The sequence below is a fragment of the Mollisia scopiformis genome (assembly GCF_001500285.1).
Source record: "Mollisia scopiformis unplaced genomic scaffold LY89scaffold_2, whole genome shotgun sequence".
Classification (NCBI taxonomy): domain Eukaryota; kingdom Fungi; phylum Ascomycota; class Leotiomycetes; order Helotiales; family Mollisiaceae; genus Mollisia; species Mollisia scopiformis.
This window is the reverse complement of record NW_017263582.1, coordinates 1804781-1823217: the sequence shown is the minus strand read 5'-3', so window position 1 is coordinate 1823217 and position 18437 is coordinate 1804781. Positions and strand designations below refer to the sequence as shown.

Here is an 18437-nt window from a genome sequence, read left to right as displayed (position 1 = left end):
AAGCGAGGAAACCTCGGCTATCCGGTCGCGTTGAGAGCGAGGAGGATGAGTTGGATGATGACCTGACGCTTCTGGTATTCGCTGATGATCATACACATAGCAGAAGCAACGAGAACATCTCTCAATCTCTGATCAGACTTGATGTCGGAGTGTTGCACCTGAGCCAATGATTTCTTCTCGTTCACTGTCAGTTCTCTCAATTGAAATGTATCATGGATATGTTCCACCAGAAAGGAGTCAATGGTATCTTGATACAACTCAAGGCGACCTGCTTTGCGACTCGCAGGCACACATGTGTACTGGGCCAACAATAATTCCTCCTCTTTAACATTGACATCTCTCCCCGGGACAACGACAACGAGCTTGAGGTGAGCGTAGCGCATGAAGGGTTGGAAGATATTTTGGGCCCGTCCAACATTCTTCGTCCCCTTCCATTTGAAGGCAAAGTCTCTCCATCGAAAGTGGTACTCTCGGGTTCTGGTCGAGAGTGGTGCTGCCCAAGCCAAGTGAACAACCTCTTCAGGCTTGAGTTTCGACATGTGTTTCATATTATCCTCTGGGAGTGTGTTCTGCATTGCATGCCATTCTTTTCCCGATTCGCCCATATATCGTCTTCCTCGAACGGAGTGTCCCTTCAATGTCCCATGCTCTCCATTCTTCGTTCCATATTTGATGTTAACGACACCTCTTCCATCGATAACCCCATCTTCTGCCAGGACGTCGCCGAACTGCATTGTCCATTTTCGCCAGAACAGAGATTGATGCATCAAGCCGGCTGGAGGAGCTCTCTTCGTGCCTCCGTGACGGAGCGTGTACGGAGGACAGTGGCCATACAGAGTTGGTAAGTGAACATAGTATGGAGAAGTCTCGGTTCGAGGATCATGGGCGCGTGTTTCGAGATACTTCCCACGTTTTACTTTGGTCGGGATGCTTGACCAAGTATTACGTCGTTCAAAGAGTGTGTCGTCGTTAAGGGGATGTTGGCCTTTTCCCGTAGTAACATTTGACAGAGCAGGTTCATCTAGCGTTAGGATAGTCCTCGAGTCGCTGATCGTGTGCACAGAGAAATTGTGTTTCTTGGAACCTGTGTGGTAGATGTGGTACACAAGAGCTGAAGACTTGCTATCTTGCCCGAGAAGGGTTGAATCCATGATGAAGAAGCGGGGAAAGCGAAAGCGTTTGCTTTCTCAAGAGAAGAACGGAACGTAAAGCAGTGCATAATGACTATAGATATAACTGCATTGGAAAGTTACACAATAACGGTCGGGTCATCTTTCAGAAGCCACGGATTTGGTTTCTGCTTTTGGCTCTGTGGCTTGCAGACACTGGTCTTGCATTCGCCCGACTCTGCAGTAGAAAGCAGGAAATATGAAGCCATCGTGCACTTGACGCGACTCCGCCACAATTATCAGCAAGGGACGTTTTGCTTTGTGGAGGAGAGACCACAAACGTGCGGCAACGTGGGCGGGATCTCGCACGGACCAATTCCATCGATGGATATGCACGTGTTACTGCTTACTTCAACCTCATGATGCTTCTTCTCTGTCCTCGCTGGTTTCAATAGGAGGAATGCGATGAGCTGATCGATACGGCTTGGAGGCTTGGAGGCAGTGCTCCTCTTCTAGTCTTCATTTCAATTTCGTGGCTTGAAGGATTTCGATGGCTTCGACTCGGGGTTAGATGTATCGAAGTATTTTACTGCTACCTCTGATTTGAATGCAGTGTCAAGAAGCGCCTTTGATTCCCTTTCGTTTTGTCTTCAACCGCGTTGGTCATCTCCAGGAACCTCAGGAAGTATCGGCAATTTTGTCCGCTCACTAATCGCATACTTGCTTCCGTCGGCCGAAGTCAATTTCACTGGATCACCCAGTGACGTTTTCGGACTTTATGATATGGCTCTATCGAGAGTGTTAAAAGGAAGAATGCCATGATGCAAGTGCTACAAAATTCCAGTCTCCTCAAAGCAATTCCTATTCTCCTGTTCACTTTCTCTGTCTTTGAAAGGTTACCGCAATCATGACTTCTTCACAGAAATCTGCTGTCAATATCATTTTTGGTGCCATGACCTTTGGTCGTGAAGGCACAGAGCAAGCGCGGGTGTTCACACAGAAAGACTGCTCTGCCATCCTCGACATTTTTCAGGCTCATGGGCATAATGAAATTGATACTGCTCGTTACTATGGTGAAGGTTCATCTGAGGAGTTCCTTGGTGACCTTGACTGGAAGAAGCGTGGGCTTGTTATGGACACCAAATACTGTGCGTGTTCGATGCTTCATCTTCCTCTAATCTAGAAACTAAATGTGTTAATCCCAAGCACCACAGACCCCACAGCAGGTCGCGAAATGTCAAAGTCCAACGCTCCCGAAGGCGGCTGGACACATAACCCCGAACATCTCCGCCAAAACCTCATGGACAGTCTCAAAGCCCTGAAAACCGACAAAATCGACATGTGGTACCTCCACGGCCCAGACCGAACAACGCCCTACGAGGTGACGCTCAAAGCCGTCAACGATCTCCACAAAGAAGGATACTTCACCCGTTTCGCAGTCAGTAATTACATGGCTTGGGAAGTGGCTCAGATCTGCGAGATCTGCAAAGCGAATGGATATATTATGCCTTCGGTCTACCAAGGAGTTTACAATGCTTTGCACCGTGCTGTAGAGCCAGAACTCTTTCCATGTTTGAGGAAATACGGGATGGCGTTTTATAATTACAATCCTCTCGCTGGAGGATATCTTACTTCGAGATATACGAGAGAGACAAAAGATGGTGTTGAGGAGGGATCGAGGTTTGATCCTAGTAGATGGCAAGGCAAAATGTATAGGCAGAGATATTGGAATGATGCTTATTTCGATGCTTTGGATATCTTGAGGCCGGTAGCGAAGAAGCATGGATTGACGGAGGCCGAGTGTGCGTTGAGGTGGATGACGCACCATTCGTTGCTGAAGAAGGAGAATGGAGATGGAATCATCATTGGAGCCAGTAGTACAAAGCATATGTAAGTCCCGTTTGTGTCTTCTTCGTTGTGCGCAGGTTCGGGACATTCGGAATGTAGCTATTCTTTTTATTTCCAACAATGCGTGGAAAGCCTGGCTGACTCGAAACTTTCAATTTGCAGGGAAGAAAATATGAAGCTTCTAGATGATCCAAATCCATTACCAGAGGAAGTCGTCAAAGCACTGGATGCTGGTTGGGAGAGAGTCAAAGGTATAAGTGGTAGATATTGGCATTGAGAGAGTTTCATGCTGTCACCCCGTTACCTCAATTTCATGTCACTTTTGGCACGACAATCAGAAATCAAAATGAAAGATGACCTTCCTGTTCTCTATCTTCTGTACTGGACCGCGCAAAGAATGATTGTTCGCCAATTTTGTATTTACACACCCGCGAGCCCCGCACTATTCTTGACTCTCTCAATGGCAATGTACCAAGTCGATACACCTTAGTTATTCCTTCTGTTGGAAAAGTCTACTTCAACAGTCCTTGTTCACGTAGAATCTTCTCGTCTTTCCAGTAACAATTTTCAGGCCAGGATGTGGTAGGCACCCACTGTTGGATACCGAGTATGATCTCTCCTGTGCAGTGAGATGTGAGCTCGTAACTGATCCATCAATGACAACTTGACTTACTACTTCGCCCGATGACATGGCCGTGATTCAACACTGGATCAGAATTGATGATGTCCTCGTGACCTTTAGAGTTTCGACCGACGTTCAAGTCTATAATTGATGGGGTCAGCATCAACTCAAAACGTGCATGCTTCTCTGATATGGGAGAGGTGGACGAACCATCAACTGATTTCCCTGGATACACAGGCTCTACAACATACATGCGCGTGTTGGACAAGCAAGTCTGCTTCACTTGCCAAGTTTGATTCTGACGCTCCATGCCAGTCAAGGTCTCTATACACTGGATGAAATCGTAGTCGTAGCTGTGTTCAGACTCCATCAGGCGGCAGGTTCTGTTGGCACCTTTATAACTATCTTCAAGATATCTCTCAGATCATGCAGCGTCAATTGACCATTAGTGAGATCGAATTCTCCAGTATTCTTTGCGTCTTCCTCCGCATGTGAGATCACCAGTCGACCATTCAAGCTTTTAGAAGCGGCAACGGCATCAAGGTAGATTCCGGGGCCCTTGATATATGTAGCATGCAGATGAAAGCGAGTCGGCCATGTATTGAATGTCGCATTTGTGGTATTGCAGGTTGGAATGATGGGCTCCCAGTAAGCTGCTGGGTCGGAGTTGGCTTTTTCTTTGCAGAGGCGAGCGAGAGAAGCACGGAGAGAGTGAACAAGATAAACTTCATGGTGCTTTCGTACTGACGATTCTGACCGGAATATTGATGTGGAAAGTATTTTTGCAGTGATGAGCGTGCAATTGAAGTTGAAAGATGGAAATCAAAGTGAGAAAGGAAAGACATCCTACACTGGTAAAGAGGAAGGCATGGTCAACTCGAACGTACCTTCCATGGCAAGCTCCTTCGATTGCAAGCGAAGGTTCAGGAGGATAATTTACTAGCAGAGAATGGTAAAGGAACAATATATCAAGCTGAGTTAAGATGCATGCTGAACTTCTCAATCGTATATTTAGGATACATTACGCTTAAGTCTTACTCGCGGGGAATTGTGGCCGCAGATCTGCAGATGCTCGACACTTCGAACTTTGATACAAAAGTACCACCATACACCTGCTCCTTCAATAATACAACTCTCTTATAACCTCCACGATTACTCCGTGGTCTTCGTCCTGCTTCAGCCCGCTAACAACGACGACAGCAACGACGCCTTCAACGCCTGTTACCCGAATAGGGACTCCGCCACCATGAATTGCATATTCGCCTGCGCTGTTTCCCAAACCATACTTCTCTCGAAAGGCAATTTCATCGCCGTTAAATTTGCAATGCATATACCTAAGAACTAATTAGCTTTTTCAAATTCCCGAGTACAATAAGAAGTTCTGCGAGCCAGGGGCTGTCTCAGAAGCCTCATCCGTTTGCTGCTATTCAGACCACCTCCAGCTCCAGAGCTCTCATAAATGATATAGAAATCGAGTCTTACCAAGTACTACAACCCCATCTCAGTACTGTCTTCCTCTTCCGCGAAACCCAATTATCGTTATCTGGCATAACGCCCGAATGCGTACAGGTCCGAAACAGAGTCTGATTCTGATTTGCAAGCGAGATATCGATCACGACAGGTGTTGGTAAAGGAAGCAGACGAGCTCGCAGAGCGGAGCCAAGTTCCCAAGCATCATTTGTGGTGAAGTGCTCGAAGATCAGGGACTTATCGATTCGGGCTATCGACTCGAGCTTTAACACATCAAATTAGCTTGAACCATACATTGCACTATCAAAAGCAAAAAGTATAACTCACATCTCGAGGCGGAGGAGCAATTGACCGCGGGGTCTCGGGCGTTTTCTGACCTGAGAACGACATGAGTGGTATTCGATCCTCTGTTATGCTGCTTGCAATGTGGTCTTCGCGAAACCTCGTTTTCTTAATGGTTACGGCTGCAAATCTTGGAGCAAACACCCGCGGCGCAGGTGCAAAATCCCACTTTGCGTTTGGCTCGTTCTCCCAATTCGGCGTATTGCGCCTGCTTTCATCCAACTGCTCGAGTATCGTCGACAATTGATCTTCTCGCGCCCAGTCAAAATTCGCACTTCGTCGTTGTCGCAGAAGTCCCTTTGCATCCGATTCAGACTCTGAATCGCCCTGCCAGTCCCTGACGTCAAGGCGGCCGGGATCCTCGTCAGCCCTCTCCACTGACTTTCCCTTTCCCTTGTCCTGGGTTCTGCGACGGAGAGGGCGTGGTTTGCGCAGCCCGCAAAACGACATGACATTGTTGAGTCCTCTCTTCCTTTCTTCTGGTTCCCTCAGCAGCGCGAGACTATAGGGTTGGAGGTCGACATTTTATTTCGATCATATCACGGATGGATATTGCTTATTCGTCTATTCTATGGGGATCGCATTTCGGAGGAACGACCGTTCGATTCTCCCGGTGCTGAATGACAGGAGAGACCGGCGTGGCGGATACGAATGCATGACGAGCATCATACAAAAAGAAAACCGCCAAGGACAAATTCGAGATTTCCGAGTTGGAAGTGCGAGTATCTTCCTTGGAGGATTGGTTCATGAGGTGAGGTTGGATTTAACTCAACCTCGATGATCCCTGCGGCAACGAGTGTTCCAGGCTTGAATGCGGCGTTCCACGAACCGTCCGCTGACATCAGCTTAAGATGCTTGGTCAAGCACCCTTAATCTACTTGAAGGATCTATAGCTTAGTTGTGATATTAACTTCACTATTGCGTATTCTCCTTAGCCTTCCTTCTTTCCTTTATTTCCAACATCGGGGACTGACGGGCAGGAGCCTTGATTGAATGGCTGTATTTGATTTATTTTGGTATTAAAGCTTGACTGGGCAGTCTTCATGGGCTATGATGACTTTGAGCTTTGTGTTAATTACCCCTCCGCAATCAGTGATTTTTGTTCGCCGAGAATCCGAGGAAACATTGCTGCACTACAATGTGATCGCCATGCTAGACTGTTCCTCCATGTCTTGAGATTCTGTGTACACAAGTCTTTCGTTTGCTTTCGAGACCAGAGACGACCTCAGTGAGTTATGTTCTTGTTTGACTTAGCAAGGAGCTGACCTCGAGATAGAAGCTCTTCAATGCTGCCAGTTTAAGGAAAGACCAAGTCTATTGCAGCTGTATATTTGTGGCCCGAGAATCATGAAGTATCACCGGTGAGTTCCTGTTGACGGCGAATCAGGTAAAAGAATGGACTTTTAATGATAGAGTCAATCTCCGTCTTATGTCATCAAGCTACGATTGAGTAAACCATCAGGCACGGTGCTCTGCAAAAGGAACGAGACAAGAGGACTACGAAAGCAGAAGTCTATTTCGGTTCCGATTGATCCATATTTGATTGTGTGTTCATAGCCAAGGCATAATGGTAAATTTTGGATCATCTGCGAAAAGAGATCAACGAAAGGGCTGGGGTTCTGTCCCAAGATCCAAAATTTTGATTTGTTGTCAGGCTGCACCGTGGAAGGTAAGAAGAACAGTGAGAAATACTGTGAAGTCAGGGAAAATGTCGATTGATATCTTTCTCTTCGACTATGAAGACAGAGTAGCACATAACAAGAAGTGCATGGCTGATCAGACATCTGATCTCGAGACTTCCACCATCGAAAAGACTATAGGCAAACGATGAAAGCTTGATGCGGGCTCTCTGGGCACATATCTGCAAGAGGTACAGCAAAAGTGGACAATGAGCTGATGTTGAAACAAACTTTCAGTGGACTCATCTGCACGAATCATTCGCTCTGGAAACAAAGCCACCAGGACAGGAATAGCCGTTATCGGTGAGTTATAATTTGATAACTCGTTATCCCAACGGTATTTTTTCGTGCAGGTGGAGGTGTTTGGTTTGATGTGAAGAAGTGAAGTCGAAGATCATGCATTGGAGAAACTGCGAAGATCTTTCTGGACCCCCGCCATGGAGTCCAGGCACGTTTTGCCGAAGGACCCCTGTACATGTACACGCTGATCACGACATGAGAGACCCGCAGCTGACTTCTTTTTTGCAATGAAACAGGTACAATGACTGCATCACGACTCGACAATTGATGAAAGCAACTTCAAGGGGACACAAAATGACCTGTAATGCACAATAAGTATAGTTTTGCGACGATTCATGCTTGTTGATTGCAAAGCTCGTGGTACAAAAGTGAAGGCGGTGAAGAGTTCCCTCCCCAGCAAACATCCCTGCATCATCCCGAAAAGACCCTCCAGAACTCGCGGCTTTAGTCCCACCCCAGTGTCAACACCACCAGCAAAAAGATGTGACGCCTCTTTCCTTTCGTCCTAGGAAGACGTTTGCTCTCCTCCAAACTTTATCGACAGACGAGAAGCTCAACTATGCATTGGGACCTCCAAGTAAGAACTTTCAACAGCTCCTATGGTTCATCACTAAGTTCTCCAGCATCAAAATAGAGCCATCATGGACCCCACCATCACAGCTGCCCTTGCAGAGTTCAAGGACGATATACCCTTCCGTGCCTCGAAGAATCACACGCAGTCAACATGGGCGCGGACCTTTCACTCCTCTCCTGAGCTCTATATCCAACCACAATCCATCGCCGAGGTCGAGAAGCTGGTCAACTTGGCAAGAAGATGCAGGAGACGGGTCACTACTGTCGGCTGCGGTCATTCGCCTTCTGACATGACCTGTACATCATCTTGGCTTGTCAACCTTGATAAGTTCAATAAGATCTTGAGCGTGGACAAGGAGAGCTGCGTGGTGGTTATGCAGAGTGGTATCCGGTTGTGGCAGATTGGAGAGGAGTTGGATAAGCTCGGATTAGCTATGCCGAACTTGGGGAGCATCAACCACCAAAGTATTGCTGGGGCCATCTCGACGGGAACACATGGAAGCACGTTGAGGCATGGGATTTTGTCAAGCTCTATCAAGGAGCTGAAGATTACGCTTGCGAATGGGAAAACGGAGACGTGCTCTGCGACACAGAACCCAGATCTGTTCAGAGCGTCTCTCATCTCCCTGGGTGCTCTGGGCATAATTGTCGAGATCACATTTCAGGCGGTGCCAGCATTCACTCTGGCCTGGAAACAGGTTGTCGACACGGACTTGAAGATGTTCAACTCTTGGGACAAAGAGCTTTGGACACAAACGGAATTCGTGCGAGTCTGGTGGTTTCCCTACACCAGAAGAGCTGTGGTATGGTCAGCAGAAAAGACAGACGCTCCAGCAAGACCACCACCAAAGTCATATTATGATGCCTGGCTGGGATACCACGTCTACCACAACCTACTCTATATCGCTCAGCATGCTCCCAGAATCTTGCCTTGGATAGAATGGTTTGTCTTTGGAATGCAATACGGCTTTCCGAACGGCTCAACAACCTCCGCCATCCAACCTAGTAGACAAGCACTCCTGATGAATTGTCTTTATTCGCAATTCGTCAACGAGTGGGCAATTCCCTTCCACAAAGGCCCAGAAGCTCTCCGCAGACTCAGCTCATGGCTCAATCACCTCATTCCCGAAGACCCGGATTATGTTCCCCACAATATCCCTTACTCCGCTGAAGGACTTTACGTTCATGCTCCGGTCGAAGTTCGAGTCACAGACACTTCCACTGACACAACGCCCCGCCCACAGCTTGATCCCACATGCACCGAAGAGGCCACGCTCTATCTGAACGCCACTCTCTATAGACCATATGACATGGACCCTCCATGTCGATTCCGATATTACCAAGGCTTCGAATGGTTAATGCGGGATCTTGGCGGACGTCCACACTGGGCGAAGAACTTCGAGACCACAGGAAAGGACATTGAGAGCATGTACGGCGACAGACTTCTGGAATGGAGAAAGATCCGAGGCGATGCTGATCCGGATGGAATGTTTGTTGGAGAGTGGCACAGGAGGTTCATCATGGGTGATGGACCAAAGTTGGCGTTGGAAGAGACGGAGATCGCAAGGCGGAAATTGTGGATTGGTGGGGTGAAAGTTGTTGGTGCTGTGCTGGGTGGGGATGAGAAGGAGGGGTTGAGTAGGAGTGCGCATAGCTCTGAGGATTCTTTTGATCACTTGAGGGCGAGTGATGTTACTATCAAGGGGTAGTTGGAGTTTCAAGACGAATGAAGGTCGGATTCTCTGACGAGATAGATTCATGATATGCTTAGGCTCTGTATCTCAACGATGAGTATGTCCTTGTTTGTATTTCAATCGGTGAAAAGCGCCATATCATATGGCATTTCTTTGCAGAGTTTCGTCATTGCTCTGGTCCCATTTACTCAAAGTCATATCAAAAATTTGCTTTCCTTATAGCAAAATTTTCGATTTTTCCGATATTTCCGCTATTCGCGCTATCCGCGCTATTTGCGCACTATGCGGTATTTGCGATATCTGCGCAATTTGCGCTACACGCGCAATATGCGGCACATGGGGGTTGCCCTCACTCAAATCTAAAGTCTGTCTCTTGAATAGATACAGCCAACGAACTCCAAAGGGATCTTCCCAGCTCTTACCACTTCCCCACGTGAAACAAATGGTTGTCAGCCCAGATATAAAGGTTATGACTAATTTCCTGTGCAAGGCGTGATATCTTACCTCCAATTGAGAAGGCAAAGTCCACAGAATTAGAGGCGGCGGAACAGTCTGGATTCCATCGCTCACCAAGCACGAAGTTTGAAGCTCATGATTAGGTCAATTAATGACTACACTTCAGTATTCTTCTTCGCCTGATTGAAAAGCCGTAGATCTGGAGGCTATCTGAGTGGGACTGTGACTAAGCTGCTACAGAGCCTCAGAGTGTCGTAGACTAGATGTTGTGGAGGGGATCAGGTGCATTTCCCAAGAATATGATTGGTGGGCTGAAGAGAAGGACACGAAATACTTAGATCTACATGAACTAACGGTGAATGTATGTCCAAGTACTTTAGTGTAGAAAAGATTTTTCATGAAAGGACGAGCATTGATACAGAGAGATGTCTCCTAGACAAGTTAAGGCTATGTCAAAATTGCTTCTCGAGGTGCAGGAGCCGATAAGATTGGATTGAAGCTGTACAAAAGTATAAGACTGAGACTTTGCCTCTCGACATACAAGCTGAAAGCGAAGGCAGTCGTTTCATTGTTGGAGGCTGTTGGGTTGCTGGCGAGGGAAATCGACTATACTCCTTCTCATCTCAAGAATAGCCAAGCCGCTTTCCTGGGCAATTTGACAAGAACTCTGCAGTAGGTCTCTGCAATGTATGTAACACACTTCTAGGATTTCTGCAGAAGCCTTCAAAGCTATTCAAAATTTCAATGGCAAGCTGCAGCAGAGATGATCCACAACGACCCAGAATCTTTATGGAGACAACGAGAGAAGGTCTACGAGCAAGGCTGCAAAAATGTTTTCCAATGCTGAAAGTTAATGTTAAACCCGAAGCAAAGGGTATGTTCGATGCTACTGTCCAACTTCAGGCTGGGATAACTTTACCCCTGAGTCGCACGGCTGAATACACAAGTTTTAGGACCAGGAAAACTTGAGCAAACGCTGAATACAATTAATGTCCAGATGCATCGCAAATGGATAGGACACATGTGATCAAATTACATGGCAGAAGCATACCCAAGTGATAGACGCATTCTGACTTTGTGAGGCGGATTGTGCTTGCCCCTGAAATCCTGCGTCATTGGGACGGAAGCTCTGACAATCTTCCCCGGAATGCCATTCAACACCAGCCAAATAAAATACGAACCCGACGTCTCATGCGCCGAAACGTGGAATCGGAACTCGTACACGAGACCGCTCTTTTGCTCTTTTGATTTCTAGTTCAGAGCTTCTTTCTTGATTGTTTCCTTTCAATCAAAGCGTGAATGTTCTCTTTTATTTGAGGACATTGCGGATAGCTATCGATCGAGCTTCAACACAGCTTCCTCCCAATTTCACCTCACCATGGATCGAAATGACCAAGCCAACCAGAGCCGCGAAGGCTTGCTTCGCTCCTATAATAAAGGAGAGAGCATACCACTTCGGAAATCGCTCGAAGATGCTTACCGTTCAGACAGCGAGTCGGACATCGATGCCACCGAATTTCTCGCGAGAGATGACCCCCTCAACAAGCAGACCACAGCTCCCGTATCAGCTTATGCACCCAGCATGCATCTTTCAAACCTACGACGAAACTTTGCTCGACGATCGAAGTGTGTGTTGATTATCCTGGTTGTGATGGTAATCTTCTGGTCCTTACTTGCTGGTGGAGGGTTCTTCATATACAAGAAGAAGCCTGCAGATGGTCAGAGTCCGCCATGGTATCCCACACCTCAAGGAGGAACAATAACTCAGTGGAGTGAAAGCTACAAGAAAGCTGCTGCTTTGGTGGAGAAAATGACTCTGCCTGAGAAGGTCAATATTACAACGGGCACAGGGTGGCAGATGGGTCTCGCGGTTGGAAATACTGGCCCCGCTATCAATGTCGGGTTTCCTGGACTGGCTCTTCAAGATGGCCCTCTCGGTTTACGATTTGCGGATAACGCAACTGCCTTTCCTGCTGGTATTACTGTTGGCGCCACATGGAGCAAGGAACTAATGTACAAGAGAGGGAAGGCACACGGAAAAGAGGCTCGTTTGAAGGGTATCAACGTGCTCTTGGGACCTTGTGTTGGACCTCTGGGACGAATGCCGGCTGGTGGACGCAATTGGGAGGGTTTTGGTGCCGATCCAGTACTGCAAGGAATCGCAGCTGCACAAACGATCAAGGGTATCCAGGAAGAGGGCGTGATGGCCACGATCAAGCATTTTATCGGCAATGAGCAGGAACATTTCAGACAGAGTTGGGAATGGGGTCTTCCAAACGCGATGTCCTCTAACATAGACGACCGAACGCTTCACGAAATGTACGGATGGCCCTTTCAAGACTCGATCAAGGCAGGAGTTGCCAGTGTTATGTGCAGCTACCAGATGACCAACAATTCATACTCATGCGGCAACTCGAAGCTCTTGAATGGCCTTCTGAAGGATGAATGGGGTTTCCAAGGATTCGTCCAGTCGGATTGGTTGGCACAGCGATCAGGAGTTGCATCTGCTCTTGCTGGATTGGACATGAGTATGCCTGGAGATGGACTTCTTTGGGCTGGTGGCAATTCCCTATGGGGCGCTGAACTCAGCAAAGCCGTTCTGAATGGGTCTATCCCCATGACCAGACTCAACGACATGGTAACTCGAGTTGTTGCTTCATGGTATCAGCTGGGCCAAGATGACAAGTCGAAGTTCGATGGCGAAGGTCCAAACTTTTCCTCGTGGACCAATGACGAGATGGGCCTCATCAATTTTGGTAGCCCAGATGATCACGACCAGAAACTTGTGAATAAATTCATCAACGTCCAAGGCGAGGGCGATGATGCACACTCCATCATTGCTCGCCAAGTTGCTACTGAAGGCACAGTCCTTGTTAAGAATGATGATGGATTTTTGCCTTTGAGTAAAGATGGGTGGCCTGCCGACCAGCCTCATGAAATCACTTTTCGAGTGGGTATCTTCGGCGAAGACTCCGGACCAGGCAAAGGTCCGAATGCATGCCCCGATCGCGGCTGCAACCAGGGCACTCTGGGCTCAGGCTGGGGATCCGGTGCCGTAGAGTTCCCATACCTCATCACACCAGCTGCTGCGTTGAAGGCAGCTTTCAACAAGAACAAGGTCTACGTCACGGATTTCCCGACAAATTCTCCTCCGTTCAAGCAAACCCCTGTCATTCTCAAGGACCAGGACGTCTGTATAGTATTTGCCAACGCCGATTCTGGCGAGGGATACATGGCAAGCAAAGACATTCATGGTGACCGAAATGATCTTGCCCTCCAAAACAGTGGCGACGAATTAATCTATTCTGTCGCAGATGGTTGTGGTCAAGGCCAGGGAAGCACTGTGGTTGTCATCCACACTGTTGGACCTGTCACTGTCGAGAAATGGATCAATCATCCAAAAATCAAGAGTGTCATCATTGCTAATCTTCCTGGCCAAGAGAGTGGCAACGCCATTGCAGATATTCTTCTGGGAGTTGTCAACCCAAGCGGCAAGCTCCCCTACACTATTGGCAAATCGCTGGATGATTATGGACCAGGAGCCAAAATTCTCTACTACCCCAATGGAATCGTTCCCCAACAAACTTTCTCGGAAGGCCTCTACATCGACTACCGTCATTTCGACAAGTATGGCGTCGAGCCAAGATTCGAATTTGGGTTCGGACTCTCCTACACTAAATTCGAATATTCGAATCTCACAGTACATAAACTTCTACCGAAGTCAGCGCTTCCTGCACCTCGACCATCTGGCATCGAACCACCAAGGTACGACGATAAGATTCCAGATCCCAAGGAAGTACTCTTCCCTGCCGGTTTCAAGGCTTTGAAGAAGTTTGTCTACCCATATATCTCGAAAGTTTCAGACGTGAAACAAGGTGAATATCCCTACCCTGTCGGCTACGATGTCAAACAGGCACCTTCACAAGCAGGTGGCGATGAGGGTGGTAATCCAGATCTTTGGAACGTGTACGCCAACGTGACAGTTGACGTCAAGAACACTGGCTCTGTTACAGGCAAAGAAGTCGTACAACTGTACCTCAACTTTGCAGATGTCCAAGGCGCTGCCAGGGACCTGGATTTCCCAATATCAGTGTTGAGAGGATTTGAGAAAGTGGAGATTCAGCCTGGAGATACGCACACCGTTGCATTCAATCTAACCAGAAGAGATCTAAGTTATTGGGATGTGGTACAACAGAATTGGATTATGCCTACGGAAGGAACAATTACGATTAGAGTTGGCGCCAGTTCGAGGGACTTGAAATTGACAGGGTGGTACTAGACCGAACTCTAAGGGAATATCTGCTAGATATGGCGTAATTGAGGATTGGAATGGGCAGGCGTTGAATTTGTGTAAAACCAATAAGATGTACGGGATCTAGACCGAGAGATGGCGGATAGAATTTCCAAGGAGACCTGAATATTCATGAAGTCTAAATTTCCTCAATTTGGATGCGTGTGAATGTCCGCCACTGAATAACGCGAAAGTCCGCTCCACCATCGAATCACAGATACCACTTCCTCGACTCATGGACTGTATCTCTACCACCACTTTACCAGAACTTACAAAGCACAAACGCTCATCCTCCACCCCGCTTTCTCCCATAACCAACAGACCTCATTCCCAAACAAATTCCAAAGACGAACAAAATGCCAGCAGAACTAGTACCCTACTTCACCTGCCACATCTGCAGCCACAACACTATGATCCTAACAGCGCCTGATATTTGCGATCATTGTGCACACGAACAATGCGAGGAGTGCGAGGAATGGGAACGATTTGAGAAGGTCGAGTGGTGGCTGGAGCGGTGTGTGGAGATGATGATTGAGGTTGATAAAAGAGTGAAGTGGAATGGATGATTGTTTGATAGGGAGTTTAATGGTATCTTTCTCGTTCACGAGCTTATGCTGGCCCCGTTTTCAGAGCGACATTGAAAGAGTGGGGAATTGGATCTCGCTTAATTTTACCCCTTTCTCGGCTACCTGCTCTGCTGGAGGAAAGCCAGACTTGTTCATGAATCTGTTCATTTTGACAATGTGTCATGTCTTTATGTGCATCATATGGTATCAGTCTGAATGTAGGTCGATGGACGATGTTCTCGGCATTCTTTCCAGGGCGTCAATTAGGATGAGTGGTTTTCTGTCATGGTTCCTTCGTCCACGTCTACTGTCTTGGACGCTTGATGTTCGATGGGTGCCTACAGTAGGAAGGTATCTTATGCAACACTAAGCCACGGCGTCGAAATACATGTAGCTCTTCAATTTCAATCCCGCAGTGCATTATCCTCACATCATCCTCAACATGGAAATGATGGAACAATGGCTTTATCTTATTCTTGACAGGCTGGGTCGGAGTCTCAGCAGAACTCTCAGATTCTTGAGTGTCGGAGTACTCGTTCATGCGCGATCTTACAGCTTTTCCTAATCGAATTGTGTATCATAACTATCTGTAGTGTGAATGTAAGTACGTTTTAACTTTCAAACCGAGATTGAAAGCAACCATTCCGCGACGAGGTTGCGTTATAGTGACTAAGATAGATGATTTGTTAAACATTGAAAGGACAATAGCTTTTACAGTATATAATAGTCCCTGGTAACAGAAAGTGCAGCGAACTTCAGTCCAGAAGAGAAGGTGACTGAATCGTGGCGACCATTCACCATCCTCGGGACATATCAGGAATGTTCCTAATTTCTTGGCTCCCACCAGCGAAGAGACAATGGAGGGGACCATCGGCTCGCACTTCCATCTCTCTTTGGACTTGGACTCGATCCCGAAACCTCATGATCCATCCTTACAAGCAAGCCAAACACCCTCCTATCATAATTTTCTCCGCCCTCCCTTTCACTCCTCGCCAAGCATTCCTTCCGGCTCGGCTCCCATCACAACATTCTAGAAGATTGCGCAAGAACCTGCACAGAAAGCTAAATAGATTGCCTGCACAGGCAGGATTAGCCTTAGTAGGAAGCTTAATTTCGTGCAGGAAGCTTGACTTGTGTAGGAAACATAGCTCCGGCCTTCCAATTAAGGTTAAGAGGCAGATGTCAGTGCCGTTCCGGGACGGGACATAAGCTTATCTCTCGCGTATTTCGGCTGTCGTACGCGAGTGTGATCCCTTACTAGTGTTAGTGTAGAGTTTGTTGACTTTGGCTCATCGGAGAGTAGTTGGTAGATTTTAGGGCTAGGAGGTTGTTTTACAATTACTAGACTTGAATGTATTGAGGATTGCTGATTGGGTAATTCCCAGGACCGTAATTTTGAATCATTCAATTACAAGATCTGAATTGTAAGCGAGGTTCGGGAGCCCCCTGTATCGCGTCCCTCTCGCCAAGAACCAAATCTCACCTTGGTACCTCTTCTAACTCGCAAGTGGCTGCCGATCCCCGAGAGGGGTTTGCATAACCATCCGATCGACAGCTTCCTGATTTCCTCGTCCTCCCTAGACCTCACGATTAGATTCGCTCAGATAGATACTGCCAAGCGGTTAGCTCTGGTACTTAATTGTGACGAGGAGAAAGATTCCTCCGAAATGCCCTCTTGCAAGCTGCCATGGAGAATCACTCCTTCCTTTCCGAGTCACCCTCCAGGAGTTTATATGAATGCCGGTGAGTCCCATGATGCTCCTTATCATTTATCTTGAGAAGTCTGGAGCCGTGAATCAGGTTTTGTCCTGCCCAAAAGGGGTTGCGGACAAGTTGTGTGAGCAATACTCACTTGGAAATATGGAGGTGAGCCATTCAGTCTTATCTCTTGACTGGCAAGACGCTTCTTCTATAAATACTTGAATTCTTCCTGTCTCAGTTCAAAACATCAACTCCTTCGTTCACTCTTCACTTCTAGCTAGTAACTGCTCTACTTGCTCTCTGCCTACTATCATCATGAAGTTCTCTACCATCGCTAGCTCCCTCCTCTTGGCAGGAAGTGCCGTTGCCGCCCCCGGTACTGCCATGCGCAGAGCACGCGCTGCCGAGCGAGCAAGCCGTAAATCCCTCCCACCTCAAAGAATCGAGGCCGAGCTTGCCAAGCTAACCAACAACACCAACGTTGAGTATGACAGCAATTGGGCTGGCTCCGTCGTCACAACAAGTGGCGTCAAGTCCGTGACTGGTACTTTCACCGTGCCTACCCCCAAGTCTGCTGGAAGTGGTTCCGCGTGGGTGGGAATCGACGGCGATAGTTGCCAAACTGCTATTCTGCAGACTGGTATTGACTGGACTAAGTCCGGTTCTTCTATCACTTATGATGCTTGGTATGAGTGGTAAGTCAGGCATTCCTCAAACTATGTTTCCTCCTACAGCATTAAAAAATACTTTACTGCAAGGTTCAACGAGAAGACGTAATAACTAACCCGATTCCAGGTATCCAGACTACGCCTACGACTTCTCCGGCATCACCATCCACGCCGGAGACACCATCACCGTGACCGTAAAAGCAACCTCCAAGACCGGCGGCACCGCCACCGTCGACAGTATGTATTTTCCACAATCCTCCCAAACTCCACTCCCCGCACTTTCCACCTATCCCCTCCAAACTAACACACCACCAGACGTAACAACAGGCAAGACCGTCACGCACACCTTCAGCAACGAAGGCAGCGAAGGCTCCCTCTGCGAAACGGACGCAGAATGGATCGTCGAGGACTTCGAGTCCGGCTCCTCGCTCGTCAGCTTCGCTAACTTTGGCACCGTTTCCTTTACCGGCGCTACGGCTACGACATCCTCGGGCACGGTTTCGGGGGGTAGTGGGACGATCTTGGATATTGAGCAGGATAATGATGTGTTGACGAGTTGCTCGGCGAGTGGGACTAGTGTTAAGTGTTCTTATGTTTAGGGGGTTTGTTGGGGAAGGGAAGAGAGAAGGGAAGATGGGGGGAGATGAGGATGGAGAGTGGTGTTGTGCAGCATTTATACTTCATTTCGTATTTTGTCATGCAACAATTGTATGCATTCTTTCGTGGTTGCAGCGCAAGCGAAGCGAAGGGGTAACGAAGCGCAAGGGTTCATGTTTGGGGAAGTCGAGTATCTAAAAGAAATTCCAAAATATAGAAGTTCCTCCATACACAGCTCCCTCGACTGCCTCTAAATTGATATACACGAGTACTAGAAATGATCTCTGGGGTCGACCGTTCAAGTCCGAGACAGAACATAAAGTACCTCAAAGACAAGACAAAGACAGGGTTACTTGCTCAAAAAACCTGCATGGTCTAACATTCACATTGCCGTTTGACAATACTCTAATAGACAGCCAAAGAAAACAATCAAAACAACACCAAGTACCTATGGAATAATTCGCTTTAAAACTCACGAATTGGAAAGCATTCTCATTGACATTCATCTACAAACGCCCTCT

General features: G+C 47.6%; 7 protein-coding genes across 7 annotated transcripts; 5 read left to right on the top strand and 2 right to left on the bottom strand.

The window, feature by feature from the left end:
- On the bottom strand, nucleotides 1–1553 carry LY89DRAFT_187736 (uncharacterized protein). The gene has a single exon (XM_018205682.1). The coding sequence runs from the start codon at nucleotides 1149–1151 to the stop codon at nucleotides 18–20; it is 1134 nt and encodes a 377-aa protein (XP_018077962.1). The 5' UTR covers nucleotides 1152–1553; the 3' UTR covers nucleotides 1–17.
- A 463-nt stretch (nucleotides 1554–2016) lies between these two features.
- Nucleotides 2017–3283, top strand: LY89DRAFT_703992 (Aldo/keto reductase; the record flags this gene model as incomplete). Its single annotated transcript, XM_018217352.1, has 3 exons — nucleotides 2017–2257; nucleotides 2324–2999; nucleotides 3120–3283. 3 exons carry the CDS (start codon nucleotides 2017–2019, stop codon nucleotides 3232–3234), a joined length of 1032 nt encoding a protein of 343 aa, XP_018077961.1. The 3' UTR covers nucleotides 3235–3283.
- Nucleotides 3284–4551: 1268 nt separating this feature from the next.
- On the bottom strand, nucleotides 4552–6150 carry LY89DRAFT_680331 (DUF336-domain-containing protein). The gene is made up of 3 exons (XM_018214054.1): nucleotides 5377–6150; nucleotides 5062–5312; nucleotides 4552–4913 (listed from the first exon to the last, which is right to left on the bottom strand). Exons 1-3 carry the CDS (start codon nucleotides 5839–5841, stop codon nucleotides 4700–4702), a joined length of 930 nt encoding a protein of 309 aa, XP_018077960.1. The 5' UTR covers nucleotides 5842–6150; the 3' UTR covers nucleotides 4552–4699.
- A 1742-nt stretch (nucleotides 6151–7892) lies between these two features.
- On the top strand, nucleotides 7893–9992 carry LY89DRAFT_187667 (L-gulonolactone/D-arabinono-1,4-lactone oxidase). Its single transcript, XM_018205681.1, has one exon. It carries the CDS (start codon nucleotides 8012–8014, stop codon nucleotides 9650–9652), a length of 1641 nt encoding a protein of 546 aa, XP_018077959.1. The 5' UTR covers nucleotides 7893–8011; the 3' UTR covers nucleotides 9653–9992.
- Nucleotides 9993–11255: 1263 nt separating this feature from the next.
- On the top strand, nucleotides 11256–14420 carry LY89DRAFT_187651 (uncharacterized protein). Its single transcript, XM_018205680.1, has one exon. It carries the CDS (start codon nucleotides 11472–11474, stop codon nucleotides 14370–14372), a length of 2901 nt encoding a protein of 966 aa, XP_018077958.1. The 5' UTR covers nucleotides 11256–11471; the 3' UTR covers nucleotides 14373–14420.
- Nucleotides 14421–15676: 1256 nt separating this feature from the next.
- On the top strand, nucleotides 15677–16267 carry LY89DRAFT_187648 (uncharacterized protein). Its single transcript, XM_018205679.1, has one exon. It carries the CDS (start codon nucleotides 15770–15772, stop codon nucleotides 16157–16159), a length of 390 nt encoding a protein of 129 aa, XP_018077957.1. The 5' UTR covers nucleotides 15677–15769; the 3' UTR covers nucleotides 16160–16267.
- Nucleotides 16268–16924: 657 nt separating this feature from the next.
- Nucleotides 16925–18098, top strand: LY89DRAFT_680327 (uncharacterized protein). The gene is made up of 3 exons (XM_018214053.1): nucleotides 16925–17346; nucleotides 17447–17556; nucleotides 17635–18098. The coding sequence occupies exons 1-3, from the start codon at nucleotides 16967–16969 to the stop codon at nucleotides 17916–17918; spliced, it is 774 nt and encodes a 257-aa protein (XP_018077956.1). The 5' UTR covers nucleotides 16925–16966; the 3' UTR covers nucleotides 17919–18098.
- The last annotated feature ends 339 nt before the right edge of the window (nucleotides 18099–18437 follow it).